The sequence below is a fragment of the Carassius carassius genome, chromosome 5, assembly GCF_963082965.1.
Source record: "Carassius carassius chromosome 5, fCarCar2.1, whole genome shotgun sequence".
Taxonomy (NCBI): Eukaryota; Metazoa; Chordata; class Actinopteri; order Cypriniformes; family Cyprinidae; genus Carassius; species Carassius carassius.
In genome coordinates, this window is record NC_081759.1 from 8249564 (window position 1) to 8268606 (window position 19043).

The 19043-nt window shown below is 39.3% G+C and overlaps 1 protein-coding gene across 1 annotated transcript in view; it reads left to right on the plus strand.

The window, feature by feature from the left end:
• The window catches only part of LOC132140726 (astrotactin-2-like), a 534505-nt gene that overhangs the window by 493201 nt on the left and 22261 nt on the right, over positions 1–19043 (plus strand). The window contains exon 20 of the mRNA XM_059549640.1: positions 10807–10948. Coding sequence (XP_059405623.1) covers positions 10807–10948 — 142 coding nt within the window. The remainder of the gene's footprint in view (positions 1–10806; positions 10949–19043) is intronic.

Sequence of the window (19043 nt, forward strand, 5' to 3'; positions counted from 1 at the left end):
TCATGAATATATTATATGAATTATAAACAATTATGAATAATATAATCTAAGTATTATAAATTAGTAGCCGCAAAAGTCAGGCATTTGTGTCTCTATTAAATGATTGTAAATGACTGTAAACTGCTTTAATTTGGAGTGAGAGATACGGGGAGTGGCATCATTACATCACTTTTCTCACAGCTGATTGGGTTTGTGTTTGTGATCTCTGAGCCAGAATAAAACCTGCTCCGGATCAGGGTAGCTGTGTAGCATTAGTTACCATGGTGACGAAACCCGGTCAGAACCAAGCTCAAACTAAATGCGAACTTACCTGTATACAAACCAAAACCAGCTTTGTGAGATAGGCCTCTGGAAATTCCCATCAAAGGGAATTATCCAGGTTGAGCTGATGCTGGAAAGAGTGGAGGCAGTTTAACAAGAGTACGGCAGACAACTTTGACAGCTCTAATCATAAAATGCTGTTTGTGTGCCCTGTAGCACACTGTTTATGTTCATACGGTGATTTAAGGTTGTTCTGCAGTGCAGCCCTCTGTAGAGATTGTGGCATAATGTCTGATTCCTTGTGCTCTTTGGAATGCTAAAAGACAAGTATCACTATTGCCATTGCTCATAGGGTAAAAGTTTAAGCACAATATTATCAATACTATGTCCATCTTATGTTTGGTACTACATTTGGCATCTGCAAAATATTTTAGCAAAACTTTTACGCTTTTTGCAAATGCTTTTCAGTGTGACTTTTCTTGTGTTCGCTGGGAATCTTGATGTGCCATTCACAACTCAAATTATGTGTAAGGCTGTATTTTTATGTAAATCTGAATAATTGCTAGTGCTGCAGTCTCGTATACTAGTACTGCAGTCTTTTTGATATACAGAGTTCTGGCATGAAACGCTTATGGTGCAATCTAAGACCACATACATTAACATTGTCATGTACATTACCATGCCAATTGCTCCAAGAGTTGTCATGACAGAAATAAATATATATACGTTTTTAATGTCACTTTTGATCCATTTATTGCCTCTATTATCTAGTTTTTAGTAACAAATTGGCACCAGATAACAGAATGAAATAGTAAAATTTCAAATGCCAAATGCATTTAGTAAATGGTGTTGAAAATATAATCAAATTACTACAATAGAATCAACCAATTTACTCCATTAAGTATTTTTAAACATTAGTACGAATATAAAGTTGTTTATATATAACTAATTTATTTTTTAGATGTTCTCAGTCAATCAATATTTTAGTTTTAGTGTCTATGCAAACTTACGCAAATGGACATGTGGTTGAACACATATTACTTTAAATGTACACAAATACTCAGGAGATCACACTGGCCCAAACACATTAGCCCAAACACATTCTTTGTATCGTTTCCATTGCACTGTGAATTTTTGGCTACTTTGCGTAGCCAGAGCGAAACGTATGGAGCAGCCCTCATCTGAAATTGTTGTGCTTCTATTATTCTTGTCTGCTCTACTGAATGCAATTGGACTTTTCTGAACTTGCACTGATCTCGAGTGAGCGTAAAACCAGCAAATGTCAGTGGACATTAATAAGAAAGAGAGCATTGCTTCAGGAGATGAAAGAAAAGCCTGGACTCTGCAGTGGCCTCGTTGAGAACAAACGACCTGTGCTTTGCCGTCCCAGCTTTTGTTTTGGCCACTCTGTTGTTACAGAAACATATGAAGGACTTGTATCCATTTTTTTTTTTTTTTTACCGGAGATGTGTTTGCAGTACAATGATTCCTTTGATTCTAAACAAACATTTTAAAGACATAATTATGATTGCAGATGGTTTTTACTTTTATTAGCTTGCATACATGGAATAGCAGAGTAATTTAGCATTATGGTGCCATACAAAACACTGCAAAGCTTTTACAGCAGGAGGAAGATGGTGAGCCCAGATGATAGTTTGAATGACTCCTATCATGGGGCGGAATGGATAAATGAGAAAAAAAAATACTTGTCCTAGCTTCTGTCCTTCAGTTCAGCATGATATGCTTCCTCACTGCCTTCTTGAGCAAGAGGTCACCTAACATCTGAGACAAGGTTTTAATCGCTGTGTTAACATCAGGCAACATGTTTCTCCAGTAATAGAATGTCTCCGCTAATCTCAACCGGCTGTTCACAGTTCCTGTTTATATCGACAGAGCTGTCTGATAGGTACCAGGCACTTAAAAGAATCCTGAGAAAATCGCAGGTACTCCCTGATGCTGCAGAGAGACCTCGCATGCTATAACGGGGCAGTTCACGCCTTTCTTTTCATTGTGCATTTCTTCTGAACTCCATCTTTTTCGGTTGGCACTGCCATTGTACTTGTTTACATTGTGAAGCACACAAAGTATGCATAACCAGTGTTGCAATCATCAAGGCTACATGTTTGTGTTGGTTTTGTTAGGAAACACCCAGAAAAACTGTCAAACTGTAATTCCTCAACACAAGTCTTGAGTCAACTGTTTTGCTTAAACCACATTTCTACTACTCTCAAGGTCTGAAATCATCTAAACTCCCAGTTCTTTTTACACAGCTTATAACTTAAAGAGTACAAATAAGATTATCTATTTAACTTAATACTGAAAACACAGATTCTCTAAAAAGGGTTTGATACCCTTGGTTAATAATATCATGTGTTAAGCATCAACGACTGCTTGTGACAGTTTTGTCACAGTTATGAGTCTCTCAGTTGGGTGGATCCCACTGTGGTTGAACCCAAATGTCTAGTGAAGGCAGAACAACCAAAGAATTTACAGTTTAAAGTTTTTGTCAAGAACAGGGTGCCAGCAACCTATGGCAATAGACTATGAACTGTCATGAGATCAGAATTGTTAGAAATGAACCTGTTTTGTGAGGTATAAACTCGTATTTCTGAGGGGGAAAAGTCTAAACTTAATGAGATGTTAATTCAAAATTGTGAGATACAAACTCTGAATTCTGATACAATTTCTGAGAAATGCTGTCAGAATTGTGTATTATAAACTTGCAATTTTGAATAAAAACTATCCTCTCAGACAAGTCTTAATTGTGAGACTTGAGCTTAAAAGTGTGTGATATAAACTTGGAATTGTAATATATATATATATATATATATATATATATATATACAGTCAGAACTGACCCTTCATAGGGAACTTGATAGACAGGTGATCTGACCAATGATAATCCTGAATCTGCCATTTATGTCCGACAAACAAACCAGACAGGAGAGTAGATTTACGTTGAAACTTGAACTTGAAAAATTGTGTGTATTGACATCTTTCTGCAGCTGAAACAAGATACCTTCATATATTCATTCATGTTTATTTCAGGCTAAATCTAGTGAAGAGGAAGAGATGGTTCATGTGCCGTTTAAACTGAGGTGTGGTCTTGCGGCTTTTCGATAACGATTTTTTTGTAAAAAAAAAAAAAAAAAATCCTCTATTGTGTGGTGTCATTACGATTATTTAACCCCTTTGTAGTCAAAGATCGGCGACGGCCCCAGATTATTACTGTTTCACTTTCACAGCATGTTAAACATCACTCTCTTACTTTATCTGGACAAACTGTGCATCAGTTGGAAGTTTAAAGACTCTAGCTTCAATATTTGACCACTGTATTGATAAAACATTGTTGCAGCGACAGATATTTAGTAATTTATGTCAGGAGTGCAAAATTATAAATCCATATTATGCCAAATTTTGAATAGAAATTCACCACTCATTCATATTCAGTCACGTCTGCAGCGGTTTATTTGTGTTCACATAGACTCACTGAACAGCGTTAATAAGGATTTATAGACCAAAGATGCATATCTGCAGAGATATATGGATATATTTACTGATGTTTACTTAATATTTCTTCAGACAGAATCCTCATTTCTATTCATTTTCCACTGATTTACACGATCTGATGATAAACAGCCTCTCCTAGCGCTGTGTCTGTGTGTGTGCTCCTCAGTGGTCGTGCTGTGTGTCAGACAGACTCTAATTGGTCCTTCGCCTTGTCAATCTTTAGAGTGTCATGGCTGGACACCGCCACATCGTGTCACATGCTTCCTGTACACTTCCTGGTTGTTATCTGGCTATAACAACACTGATACACCTCTGTACACACGAAATATCCGAATAATAAACCCGGAATTATGATAGAAAAGCTTGGTATGAGATTTTCTTGAGATCTGGGGCATTTTTATAAAAAATAAAACAAATGTACATCGGAAAGGCTAACTTGTGCAGCGATGAAAAAGGCTATAAATAGCATATTTTTACAACAGTAAACGACCAAATTCCACCTGTGATCGCAAAGGGATGAGTTTTTAGTAAAAGTGCACTAATAATTTAATAAATTGTCTGATGTAGCTTGATGCTACTGTTAGCTCTAATGCTACTAATAGCAGGTGCATTTCTTCTTCATGATGCATTTCTGTCACAATAATTCAAGTAAGGTCGTAAGAAAATGTTTTGTTGTATTTATATAGTAAGACTTTTGATAAATAAGGGGTAAATGCATACTGAGACTGAAACGAGATTGCAGCTTTGTGGTTTTGTAAAGCTTGAAAATACCACAACAAAGGCTGATAAAGGTGGAATAAAAAAAGTTTATGTATTTGGAGGTTATGCATTGGTCCTCGACATAGTTTTGACTGTGACCAGTGAGCTTTTTTTAAGTTCAAACGCACTCTCATTGATTGGTGCTTACTGCTTTTTGTTTTCCTCCCGTCTGCCCTCTCATCAAAGGGCATCACAGGGATTTAACTTCGCTGGTTTGAACTCTATCTCACTGGTAGGTTTTTCAAGGTAGCTTGGGGAGGGGAGGTGTCCAAAACACATCAACTGGTCACTGGGATTCCTCAGGGATCAGTTTTTGGACCCCTCCTCTCTCCATATACACAACATCACTGGGTCCCATCATACATGCACATGGCTTCTCCTACCATTGCTATACTGAGAACACATGGCTCTATCTTTAATTTCAACCAGATGATCCAATGGTAGCTGCATGGATCTAAGGGCTGCCTGGCAGACATCTCGGCATGGGTGAAAGAATATCACCTACAATTCAACCTGGCAAAGACTTAGCTTCCTGTCTTCCCTGCCACTCCAACTCTACAGCATGATTTCACCATCCAGCTAAGTTCCTCTACAATTAACCCATCAATTTCGGTCAGAAATATTGAAACCTTTGATGATCAGCTGACCTACAAAGACCTTCATTGCAAAGACTGCTCGGTCTTGCAGGTTTGCATTGCACAACATCAGAAAGTTCAGGCCCTTTCTAACGGAAAGAACAGAAATTCTTGTCCTGGCCCTTGTCATTTCTAGACTGGACTACTGCAATGCTGTTCTGGCTGGACTTCCATCAAGCACAATCAAACCTGTACAAATAATTCAGAAGACAGCAGCATGACTGCTCTTCAACGAGCCCAAAAGAGCCTATGTTATACCTCTCATTCTCTCCTTGCACTGGATACCAGTTGCTGCTCGCATCAAGTTCAAGACATTAATGCTTGTATATAGAACAGCCACAGGCTCAGCACTTGCCTACTTCCACTCACTACTACAAATCTGTAGTACGTTTGGAGAGAGTGTAATAATACCAGAAATAATTACCAATTAGTATAAATAGTAATACTGTAAACATAATGAACACTATAAGCATTGCTATACATTAGTAGCCTATAGATCACTCCAAAACAAATCATATAAATGTAACGGTATTCCAAAAAAAGATACACCTAAACAAACCAAAACAAAGTGAAAATGAAAGTACAACGCGTTAATTGGGCTCACATATTCGTCACAAACCTAATGTTTTCATGTTCAAGATGTATTTGAATGAAACTATTATTTATAATGTAGAGGCTTTGTGCTTCATGCATGTTCGTATATCAACAGAAATAGTCTCTTTATGCTAGCAAAAATCTAGTGTAAACTTAAACCAGTGTAAACTTTTATATTTTTGGTTTACTGTATTTTATTTTGATAATGAACAAATAGATGAACATCTTAGATATACATTTTCCTAATATCATCCTGGCAACTCATTTTTTACCCAGGGTTTGAAGCTGTGCCCTAGTTAGGTTAATGCAGAAACTTGTGAACGAAGCTCTCTTATAATTGAGGTATCTCTATTTAGTGGCGTCATTAAATGTTCTGGGGAAAACTTAAGTTGTATTTTTTAGTGTCGGTCACAGCGCCTTTTAATTGCTGTTTTGGATCCAGCAATTATTAAGTTACAAATTAAGCACTACCTACAGTTGACAAGTGTGTGGTCTCCTGGTCTGGTCAAATTGTCTCGTGTGCACGTTCAGAGGGTTATAAGGCTTAAAATCTGCCTTTATGTCTAGGGTCTCCCATGGTTTTAAAATTGGTTAAGAAATGGAAGTTGTGTAGTGTGTGGCCAGCTTTAGTTTCTATTCGGGTTTCTTTATGCTTTGTGTATTAACCCCAGACTTGCTTGACAGCTACGATTACCTCACAAGTTTATCTCTAAAATAGAACATTTTCCTTGAGATTTTCAGTGTTGACACATTCCAACCAGCTGTGGCTGACACGTGATTTACTTTTAACCCCTTACCAGCCACCCCCCTTTTTTGGCATGGAGACAGAAATGACATACCCAAAATAAAAAGGTTTCTGCTCATGATTCTTTCAGACTAGATACATAATCAACATTTTTTCACAAAGCTGACAACTGAAATACACAGACACTTCAGATATTGCATGTGTAGTAATGCATACAGTTCTGGCAGTTCTCACAGCCCCATGATACAGCTGTGCAGGAGGCTCTTAATGAATAAAAGCAGACAACTAGCATGGACATGGTGTTCCTGCCTGCAGAACCCCAGCAAGGAGAGAGCGTTAACCAATAGGGGTTAGCTGAGGTAATGTCTGTCCTGCCAGGCTGTTCTTTAACACAGCTGGGGTATTTGTTTGGCTATTGCCAATTTCAGTGTGCCAAAATAAGGGACAAGGGCCTTTTTTCTTATTTAGCCTTATATTTGAGCACAAACTCGTACATTAAATGGGCGAACCTGAGCATTGGAATTATGTTAGTTAGCACAAAAATAAATACATATATTTAAATAAATAATTTAACCCTTACAATCTAAATCAATTCTTATCAGCAAAGATGCACTGATGAAGAGAGCGCCATTGTTTTCTACATAATAATACATGTGTATGTTAATGTGTCTCCAAAGACATTCTGATCAGCACTTACCGTAGTTTGGATTTGGTTTAGACAAATTATAACGTTGGCATGTTGTTAATTGCCGTTTCTTGTCATTCAACTCTCAAACAAGTCAAATGACAAGAGCAGGAAATTGCCATGTATGAACTCAGGAAAATGTCAATTAATGCAAATATTTTAAAATGATATTTTAAAATGTTGTCGAATGGTATTAACTGGACACCTTTGTAACTTATTTACCCCTAAAGGCTGCACATTAACTTAGAGTAGCAGTATGTACCAATACAGTGTAATATGTACTCCTATGGTATTATTATAAACCCTTTGGGGTAAAGATGTACAAAGGTGTCTTTTTGAGGGTAGTGCCCCAGTATCAAGCTGTTGTAAGCCAAAATGTACACTTTTTGCACATCTTGTTCTTAGAGTACATGGAGGAAGGTTTGTGTCAACCCCCCTGATACCAGCCCACCTTAAAGTACCCGCACTGCTCCGCATGGACATACAAACATTCGGAAACATGCAACTCATGCAACTTTGATGTCCACACACACAAGCCCAAGGGATCTGTTGCACTGTGTGCAGTGAACGGAAGAGCGGCAGCAAAGAGGTTTATATGCCGAACACGACCTGGGCTTTACATTGAGATTCCGACACTGTCAAACCCAATGTCAGATCTCCAAACACAGATTGCAGATTCTCAGTCTGGACGGTAGTCACTCCACTGTGAAAATGTAAGTCGTGTAAGATATAGCATGCATGTCTCAGCCTTAATTCGTCCAGGTCCTAAGCACCAAAGCAGATGTGGGTGATCATTTTGGACGTGCACAAAGATTTCCTTTCTGGGGATTGTTGACTTCTTTTTACCATTTTTTTTTCTTTAGGATTGTTGGAGTATGTCATAATTACTAACAACCCCCCGAAACAGCCCCACGGGTGGCCGCTTTCCTTTTTCCCAGTCACGGATGGACTATTGATTTATTCTGATTATCAAAACATACAAAGATAGCATTTCGAGCCAAACCTCATGCAGAAACATCAAACAGACTTTTCTTCCCCCTGCCTTCTGCCGTACCTATCAAAGCCTCTTATTTCCCTTCACTTTTGCAAATACTTTCGGCTTAAAGCTGTCAGGGGGCCCGCCAAATCTGGCTCCACTCGTGCATTCCACTCATTTTTGTCTCAATGTGAGGGAAATGGACCGAGAGCCAGGCGGCGTAATATAGATAGTCAATCTTAAGCAATTCTTGACCTCTTGTCACTGTTAATAGTGCGAGGAAACAAACTGAACAAGTCTCACACAGTTCCCGGACGATGCAAGAAAACCCGGCTTCCTTTTTCTCTTGCAGTTGTATTTATTTTAGAGCAAAACTGCTTTAAAAGTTTCACTTAGCTTATCGAGGCCCATGCTGCAGGGGAGATGCTTCTGTGTGCGCATGGCATAGCTTTACAGCACTTTTAATTCAATTAACATTTAACACAAAACAGGTGGCCTCTTCTGGGTGCAGGAGTTCAAGCAAACGGAACAACTGCAGATATGTTCCATAAATTCTTCCCATATAATTCAGGCCAGGGCCACACATACGGTAAAATCATAACAGCTCGTGTTTACATAATTCAAGAGCCTGAAGACAGAGCTGGCTGCTCTTGAAAAAAGGGCATACTTTCATGTTGTTGTTTTTTTTTTTCTCTCTAACCAAATATGTGTCCATGTCGAGTGTGGTTCTGCAGGATTTATAGATTTTTGTAAAATAATCCCAGCTGCAACATTGCAGCTGTAATTGAATGTAGTAGGTACTGCATGATTCTGTATATGACTCTGTATTTGTTTTGTTTTTGTTTGTTTTGCTTTTTCTAAAGAAAAAAAGAAAAGAAAAAAAAGGATTTAGTAGATGCCAGTGTTGTTTTACTTTCATTGATACACTATAATAGTTTTTATTGAGATATATATATATATATATATATATATATATATATATATATATATATATATATATATATATATATATATATATATATATTGGCTTTATTATTATTAATATTTTTATATTATTTAGTTTAGTCTATTTTGCCAAAATAGAAAAAAATATTTTTAAATTTTTGTCAGTAGGTTTAGGAAGGTTTGGTTTTATTTATGTATTTATTCATTTATTTTACCACTTTAACTTAAAATAAATGAAATAAGAAATGTTGCCTTGATAGTTAGCTGAAATAAAAGGTTTTCTTTTTTTTTTCATTTAATCTTTATTTAGTTTCAAGTAATGATTTTTCTAAATGTAACATTACCAGTTAACATTTATTTTATGATTTTATTTTATTGATGATTTTTTTTTTTTTTTTAATTTAGTAATTTTAATTTATGATAAACTCTGAAAATGTACCTGCACATTCATTTCAATGCAACTTTTATTCCATTTCACAGAAAATTATAATTAAGGGGTGAATAATCGATTAAGACTTATTTTCAAGCAACCTTTTTAGCATATGGCACACTGGAATATTTACTATCCATTGTTTTGACAGTCAACTTCAAGGGAGGAATTGGAGAAACACTGTATCATAAGCAACATGGGTCTCTTGGATGAGAAGAAAATATGCATGCATTTAAGGGCATTCCATCATTGGGATTATTCAACGCGGACCTTTTGCTGTTATAAGTGGAGTTACCGTTCCATTGTTTTCCATTTCATGAATGTCAAGTTTCAAAATATACAGAACTTCTTGAGATGTGGGGGCCACAAAGTGAAAGCAAAGGGTTTTGAGATCTTATAAAAAGACATCTTGGCTTGGGCACTCTTGAGGTGTGGAATGTGAGCGGGAAGCTTCCCTTATATACAATGTGCTTTCTGGGAAAGTGGCTAAATCATTCGTTCGTTGAGTCCCCCCTTTCTAGACCTCCCCTCCGTTGCCCATTTTTTACTGTTCCCTCGGGATGCACAACCCAGACAGGTTCTGCCATTTTGATATGTATTTTGGAACGTGTTAAAAACTGATGGGAGCCTACGACGCATGTTCGTCTAGCTCCAGAGTTGCTAAAATTGGAGGTGTCAAATGTTGTTTTTGCTGCTTGCTTTTTTCGTGTCCGCTGTGCCTCATAGGTCGTGCTGGGAACTGGTTTTAGCAAATGCCTATGTATCATTTTTTTAATTCACTGGAAAAACACTTTCAAGTGTTTTTCTTTAGGACTATTTTTACTTATTTATTTTTTATCGTAATACGGTTGTGCAAAATTGTAATTGCTGTTTTAATGATGTATGCACTCAAATTATAGGCTATATATATACCAAAAAATAAATAAATAATAATAATAAATAAAATAACGCCTTGAAATTGCACACTTTCAGGTTTTTTTTTTAAGTTTCAGGAGTCAGCTTTAGTTTTATTATCCTTAACTAAAACTAAAGTTAAATAAAATCTAAAAAAAAAAATCTCACTTAAAATAAATGAAATAAAATAGCATAATGTAAACTTATTTTATTTTGGGTATTTGCCAAGGCATAATTAATCATTTTATTTTAGCTTTAGTACTGAAGTACTAAAATAACTAAAACTGAAATTAAAATGTATTTAGTTGGTTGTGTTTAGTTAATTGTTGGATTATCATACTGATCTCTTTTCTTCATTTCTGTGTTTCTCAGGAGAGGTTCTGAGCCTCATGGATGATCTTTTATCAGGTCTGGGTTCCTCGTGTTTAGTAGCGGGACGCAGAAGTGGAGAACATCCTCACAGTTTGATCTACTCTCTCATTTTCAAGTGCCTGGAGCCCGACAGCCTTTATAAGTAAGAGCCACAGTAAACATGGATGTTGATTTAAAAAAAAAAAAGATTTTAAAAAGTCCTACATAATCAGTTCTTCATTTCAGTGAGAGCTTCAACAACCCTGTAATATTGTTAATATAATCTTATCTAAAAGGGATTTTTAAGAACAATATGCAGCAAAGTAACAGCCCTCATAATATTCAGTCATTAATATTTTGTCATTACATGAAATAAAGTTATTTGCATATTTTTTGAATGTAAAAATGTTTATTGCTGTCCCAACTTAAAGAAATAGTTCACCAAAAAAAAAAAAAAAAACAGTCTTGAGAATTTACTCTCAGCCATTAGGCCATCCAAGATGTAGATTATTATTATTATTATTATTATTATTATTATAAAATTTTTTAGTTGTTGTTTTTTTTGTTTCAGATCATATTTGGAGAAATGTAGCATTCCGTCACTTGCTCACCAATGGATCCTTTTGGAATGTTTTGGACTGTTTTCTCTTGTAAACAGTGCTTGAGCTGTGCATACACTCACTGGCCACTTTATTAGACACCTTGCTAGTACTGGGTTGGACAGATTGTGGTATAGATTCAACAAGGTGTTGGAAACATTTCTCAGAGATATTGGTCCATACTGATATGATAGCATCAAGCAGCTGCTGCAGATTTGTCGGCTGCACATCCATGATGCAAATCTCCTGTTCTACCACATCCCAAAGCTGCTCTATTGGATTGAGATCTGGTGTCTGTGGAGGCCATTTGAGTAAAGTGAACTCATTGTCATGTTCAAGAAACCAGTCTGAGATGATTTGAGCTTTGTGACATGGTGCATTATTCTGCTGGAAGTAGCTATCAGAAGATAAGTACATTGTATTGATAAATGGATGGACGTGGTCAGCAACAGTACTCAGGTAGGCTGTGGAGTTTAAACAATGCTCAGTTGGTACTAAGTGGCCCAAAATGTGCCAAGAAAATATCCACCACACCATTACACCACCAGCAGCAGCCTGAACCGTTGAAACAAGGCCATTCTCTGTAAACCCCTATAGATGGTTGTGTGTGAAAATTCCAGTAGATCAGCAGTTTTTGAAATACTCAAACCAGCCCATCTGGCACCAACAACCATTCCACGTTCAAAGTCATTTAAATCCTCTTTCTTCCCCATTCTGATGCTATTTTTGAACTATAGAAAGTCGTCCTCATAACATTTAGTTGCCTAAATGCATTGAGATGCTGCCATGTTATTGGCTGATTAGCAATTTGTGTTACCATGCAAGTAAACAGGTGTACCTAATAAAGTGGCCGGTGAGTGTATTTCTCTCCTCATTCCAACACTGGATAAATAAATATAATGGATAGAGGACTCTATCTATTTAGCCAGAAGCAACGGTTTGAAGTTAAAAATATCATAATGGTGGATTTGTTTCTTACAATCATGCAGCTTTTGGCTTCATAAGATGTCAATTGATGGAGTAGAGTTGTATGGATTACTTGTGGAGGTAACACTTTATTTTAATGAACCAGTTCTCACTTATTAGCGTGCATATTAGAAGCTTATTGGCTGTTTATCAATACTTATAAAGCACATATTATTGTCTTATTCTGCATGACCATATTTTAGATCTCTTAACCCTACCCCATACCTAAATTTAACAACTACCTTACTAACTACAGTATTAATAAGCGGCGAATTGGGAGTTTATTGAGGGAAAACACTTTAGATTAGGGAGTTTTATTGTGATGTTTTTATCAGATGTTTGGACTGGACTGGACTGTCATTCCAATGTCGCCCATTGACTGCAGAGGAACCATTGGTGAGCAAGTGATGAAATGCTACATTTCTTCAAATCTTGTCAGATGAAGAAACAAACTCATCTACATCAAAGTCTGCATATGAAAATGAAAATTATCTGAAAATTTAAACACCTTCAGGCCATCAAAGATGAATATGTACACACACCACAAGAATGTGAGAATACATTTTATAATAAATAATATTTATTGCTGCATACAATGCTATTTCCTGTTCTTGGGTGTGTTTAATGTTTTTCATGCATTTCTGAGGGCTTGGCTCGATTTGAGGCTTGTTGTAAAATCTTTTTTTCATTACGGTTATTTTAATACTCCCGATCATGTCAGAGCCTGCACAGTCCCAAATCGTGAATATGAAATGCTTGATATGTATGTGTAATGATAAAAGACTTCCTAATCGTCGGGAAGAAGGAGGCAGGAACCGGCGGACAATTAACAACATTTTAATAAAGCAAAATAAACACAAAACAGCGCACCAGCCCCTCACGGACGACTGGTGCGCGCAAATAAAAACCAAAACACAACTAAAAGCCCAGGCCTGGTCCTCTCTCGTCCTTCACTGTCGTCGCTCCAGTTTTATATCCTTCCATCTCCTCCGTGGGCCTCGAGACCGGTGGGTCGAACAGGTGTAGCTCATCTCCAATCACTCCACCGCCCCGCCCCACTCGTCACATACCCCCATCGCCCCTCGCAGGCCGGGGGGTACTCCCGAGACTGCGCTCTACTTCCCCCAGCCCCCCCCCCTCCCTTCGGGGGGGACCGCTCACGGGGACCTGCGGGAACCTGGGGGTAGGACAGGCGAGGCGAGAGAAAAGGAGATGGAAGGAGGAGCGACAGAGACGAGAGAGGGGAGAGAGGAGAAAAAAAAAAAAAATTCCGGTTCCCAGACGCACTGCTGCTCGGCCCTCCACCAGCTGGGTGATCTCCTCCGCGGTGCCTGGCGGTGGCACTGGACGGCCCTCGGCGGACGGCACGACACTCCTCCGCCGCCCGGTGGACGGCGACGGCTCCTCCGGTTTTGGGCAGCCGGCAGGAGTCCCCCGTTCCCTGCTGAACAAGCTACACCAATCAAATGTTGCATGTTTCTATAGCTGAAACTTGGCAGCCACAAACATACCACAAAATGGGAGAATTGAATCTTGTTTTGTTCTCCTTTATTTTTCTTTCCGTAAAACAAAATTTACACTAGGATAACTAGCTGATGATGTTGATTGTCCTCCCTTCATTTTTCTTCACAAGGCAGTGAGTCCCTTTGAGATCTTGTCTCACTGTGAAAATGATACTGCAATAATCAGGTACTTCAGAGGATTATAATGTTAAATGACGGTTGAAACTGACGGTTCGAATACGTGCACCTGAGTGGGTTATAAATAGATGTGAAACGGACACACATTCAGGTTAAACCTTTGTGTGAAAGGATGTCCAGGCACACTTACAGTGCAGCATTGAGGCGCAGAATCTTGTTCCTGCTTTTTTACAGTCATGCAAAGCAAAAACATTCCCTATCAAAAGCTACTCTTGCATTTCAGTGCTTATGGGAGTGAGAATACCAGCACTGCTGCACTGGAAGCAGGATGGTGATACTGGCAGATCCTGCAAATCCCCAATTCTCTTCAGAGAAACAATAGCCATTACAAAACCCATCTTTAGAGTCAGAAACCTGACAGAAGCTGACTCTAGTGGTTTGAAAGGGGTCCCAGCCAGACCCTCAAGCACTATGGCCAAGTCCCATGAAGGGACTGTCTCTCTGGTGGGTGGCCTCAACCGCTTAGCTCTACGAATGAAGCTGGTGACAAGAGGGTGCTTTCCCACTCAATCAGAGTGTGGCAAGCCAAAATGGGGACCATATAGACTCTGAGAGTACAAGCACATCTGCCTGAGGACAGTTGATCTTGCAGGAACTCCATCACTGAAACAATTTGGCAGTGAACTGGGTCTGCATGGTGTGTCATACCCCCAGCCTTTGAGCTCTAGCTCTTCTAATAGCCTCTACTAAATCGACTGGAAGCACAGCATCTCTTAGTTGGTCACTCTCAGGGGCCAGACAGGTTCTAGAGCTTGGGCAGGTGATGAAATACTGTCCCCTGAGCTGGAGAAGTCGGAGAGAATTAGAGGGGAAAATTGTTTTGTTTCCTGTGAAGCAAAGTGGTCCACCTCTGTTTTGTAAAGTCTTTCCCAAATTTTTCGACTACTTCGAGCTGGAATTACCATTTGTGTCATAGCTTGTCTGGACAGCAAGTCTGCTCCCACATTCATATGCTCTGGAATGTAAATTGCCCTAAGTGACAGGACGTTTTCCTGTGCCCAACGTAGAACCTGCTGCTCTAGCCTGTTGAGGCTGCATGACCACAGGCTGCCATGGTGATTTTTGTCCGCATTGTTGTCCACCCACACTAGGACATGGTAGCCTCTTAAATGCTGTAGGAAGTATTTCAGGGCCGAAATACAGCCATCATTTCAAGGCAATTGATGTGCTAGTCAAGAAGATGACCTCTCCAGATCCCTTGGGCTGGATGGCCATCTAAGACCACATCCTATTCCATGAAGGAAGTGTGTGTTGTTAGCATCTTGTGACAACAACACATGCATAGAGTGGTACCCAAAGTCAGACACCTGGGTCTGAACCACATAGAAAGGGTAACAAAGTCAGTCGTGTATGTAATTTAGATATACAGAAATACAGATGCTCTGGAGTCACAGAGGAGCCAGTGCAACATCTATGCATTTTGTGTATGTGCAGTGTGACAAGGCTAGGCCGAATGGTAGAACCTGATACTGGCAAGCTTTGCCCCTGATATAGCTAACCTCAGGATCCTCCTGTGTTATGGTGTCCTGTGAAAGTCTATAACATACTTTGGTTAAAATTTCTCACTGGTAGTGTAAAACAACACCCTTTGTACCTTGTCAAAAACAGTTATTTTGTATTGTTGCATGTCTCTTTAAATGCTCTGTTCACCCTGCCCCTCTCTTCCTCGGGGTGATGAGCCATGCTGTTTACTTTAGCCGCAAAACTTGCTAACTAGCACATTATTAGGCATGGCGATTTGCAACTGATTCATAAAAAACCTTACACTCTATTCTTCTGTAGGTGAGGCTGAAACACGAATGATTACCGCAAACATAGACGCATTTTTCGATATTAATATATCATTCAGGTCTCAACCTCATGGCCCTAACTGAGACTTGGCTCAAACCTGAAGATACTGCAACTCCCGCAGCCCTCTCCATTAATTTCACTTGTTCCCACACCCATCGCACGACCGGGAGGGGTGGAGGTACTGGTCTCCTTATCTCAAAAGAATGGACATTTGATCTCCAACCAACTCTTACAGGCAACAGTTCATTTGAAAAACATGCAATTACTATAACCCACCCTGTTAAAATTGACTTTGTAGTCGTTTATCGTCTCCCAGGTCAACTGGGAAACTTCTTGGAGGAGTTGGATGTGTTACTATCAAACTTTCCTGAGGATGGTACTCCTCTGGTACTGCTCGATGACTTCAACATACACCTAGAAAAACCCCAGGCTTCTTACTTCAATACTCTGCTCGACTCATTTGATCTCAAGCGAGCGTCTACTACATCCACTCACAAATCAGGCAACAAACTGGACCTCATCTACACATGCTGTTGCTCCATGGACAACACTTTAGTTGCTCCACTTCACACCTCAGACCACTTCCTCATAACTTCTAACCTCACACTTACTCTTGAAACAGCACACACTCCACCGCAGGTCACCTTTTGACGGAACACTCTCTCCCTCTCGCCTATCCTCTATGGTTTCATTCTCACTTCCTTCACTCTCTCAGTTTTCAGCACTACACACAAACAGTGCAACTGACACTCTAACCTCTTGCTTGGACAACTTTTGTCCACTATCATCCAGACCAGCATGCACCACCCCATCTGCCCCCTGCCTGTCCGATTTTCTCCGTGAACATTGCTCTAAACTCAGGGCTGCAGAGAGGAAATGGCATAAGTCAAGAAACTCTACCAACCTCAGTGTGTATCAGTCTCTCCTCTCTTCCTTCTCTGCAAATGTCTTCCCTGCTAAAACATCATACTACCACAACAAAATTAAAAAACTGTTCTGAGTCTAGCACACTTTTCAAAACTTTCTCTTCTCTTCTTTGTCCACCTCCCCTTCTTCCTTCATCGACTCTTACAGCTGATGACTTTGCAGTCCAGACAAGAATCATCAGTGATAAATTCCCCACACCCCAGACTGATGATAACTTCATAACAACTAATACACATTCTTTCTCCTCCTTCTCTCCACTCTCAGAGACAGCTATTTCCAAACTTATCCTTTCCAATCATCCTACTACTGTCACGTACGGTGATACAAGAAACAAGGGAGAGATCCAAATGCAGGTACGAGGTTTATTGAGGGGCAATCCAAAAGAGGTAAACAGTCCAGGTAAGGTCAAAACCAGAATATCCAATAACATAACACGAACATACATACAGAGCAGACTCAGGGAAGTATCACGCAAACGACATACAACAAGGACTCCGTGACAAAGACTCAGACAGACCGGGTTTAAATACACAAAAGGATAATGGGGAAACTGGAGACAGGTGGGTTACAATCAATTAACTAAACAAGGAGGAAGGTGACCAAATAAGGAGACAGGAAGTGATAATATGATACACACCGTGGGAACAGGAGGACACCTAGTGGAAACCCAGGGAACACAACCCAGACACTGTGACAACTACTTGTCCACTTGATCCTATCTCCTCTCACCTCCTTCAAGCCATTTCTTCTTCAGCCATACCGTCACTTACTCACATTACAACACCTCTCTTCACTCTGGTACATATCCCTCAGCATTTAAGCAGGCTCTGGGTAAGCCCACTGCTAAAGAAACCATCTCTAATTCCAGCACTTATAGAAAACTACAGACCGGTATCCCTTCTTCCGTTCAAAGCAAAGACACTTGAGCGAGTTGAGTTGTGTTTAACCAACTCTCTATGTTTCTTGTACAGAACAACCTCCTATATAGCAACCAATCTGGCTTCAAAAGCGGCCACTCAACTGATACTGCCCTGCTCTCAGTTACTGAAGCCCTGCGACTGGCAAGAGCAGCTTCCAAATCCTCAGTACTCATCTTCCTGGATCTATCTGCTGCTTATGACACAGTTAATCAACAGATTCTCCTGTCCACCCTCAGAAAGATGGGCATCTCTGGAATCGCACTCTTGTGGTTTAAGTCCTACCTCTCAGATAGATCCTTCAGGGTGTCTTGGAGGGGGATGTTTCTAAGTCACAGCTTCTTTCTATTTGGGTTCCTCAAGGCTTAGTACTTGGACCAATTCTCTTCTCCATCTACAAGACGTCATTAAGATCTGTCTTTCAGAAGCATGGCTTTTCCTATCACTGCTATACTGATGACACTCAAATCTACTTCTCATTCCAACCAGATGATCAGACGGTAGCTGCTCGCATTGCGGGCCTGTCTGAGTGACATTTCTACCTGGATGAATGACCATAACCTTCAGCTCAACCTTACTAAGACAGAACTGCTTGTGGTTGTAGCTAACCCATCGTTTCATCACAACTACTCTAAACAGCTTGGTTCGTCAAGCATAACTTCTTCCAGGACAGACAGAAACCTAGGACTTGTGATTGATTATCAGTTAAGCTTCACAGACCATATTCCTACAACGACTCAATCCTGTAGATTTGCCTTAAACAACATTAGAAAGATTAAACCCTTTCTGTCAGAACAAGCCACACAACTTATTGTCCAAGCTCTTATTCTCTCCAGACTGGACTATTGTAATCCTCTCCTGGTAGGCCTTCCTGCATGTACTATTAAGCCTCTGCAACTGATACAGAAGGGTTGTCTTCAATGAGTCAAAAAAAGCTCATGTTACAAATTCAAGGTACTGATGCTTGCCTACAAGATGACCACTGGCACGGCACCAATATACCTAAACTCATTAGTTCAAACTTATGCACCCTCCAGAAGCTTGCATTCTGCAAGTGAACGATGCCAGTCTTTACTAATTTTCAAAAAAAACATATTTTTTTGCCAGCACTTGACCAACTAATACTAGCACTTACCTTTTCTTGTCTATTCTATTATATTCTTAAAAAATTATAATAATAATAAAAAATAACACATAGCTACGTGTTCTGTGCTAGACTAACTGAGACTTGTCATGGCACTTGTATACTATTGTTGTTCTCTCGTTGCTCTGATTGCTTCTGTTGTTCTCATTTGTAAGTCGCTTTGGATAAAAGCGTCTGTTACTGTAAATTATAAAATGTATGGATAAAAGCGTCT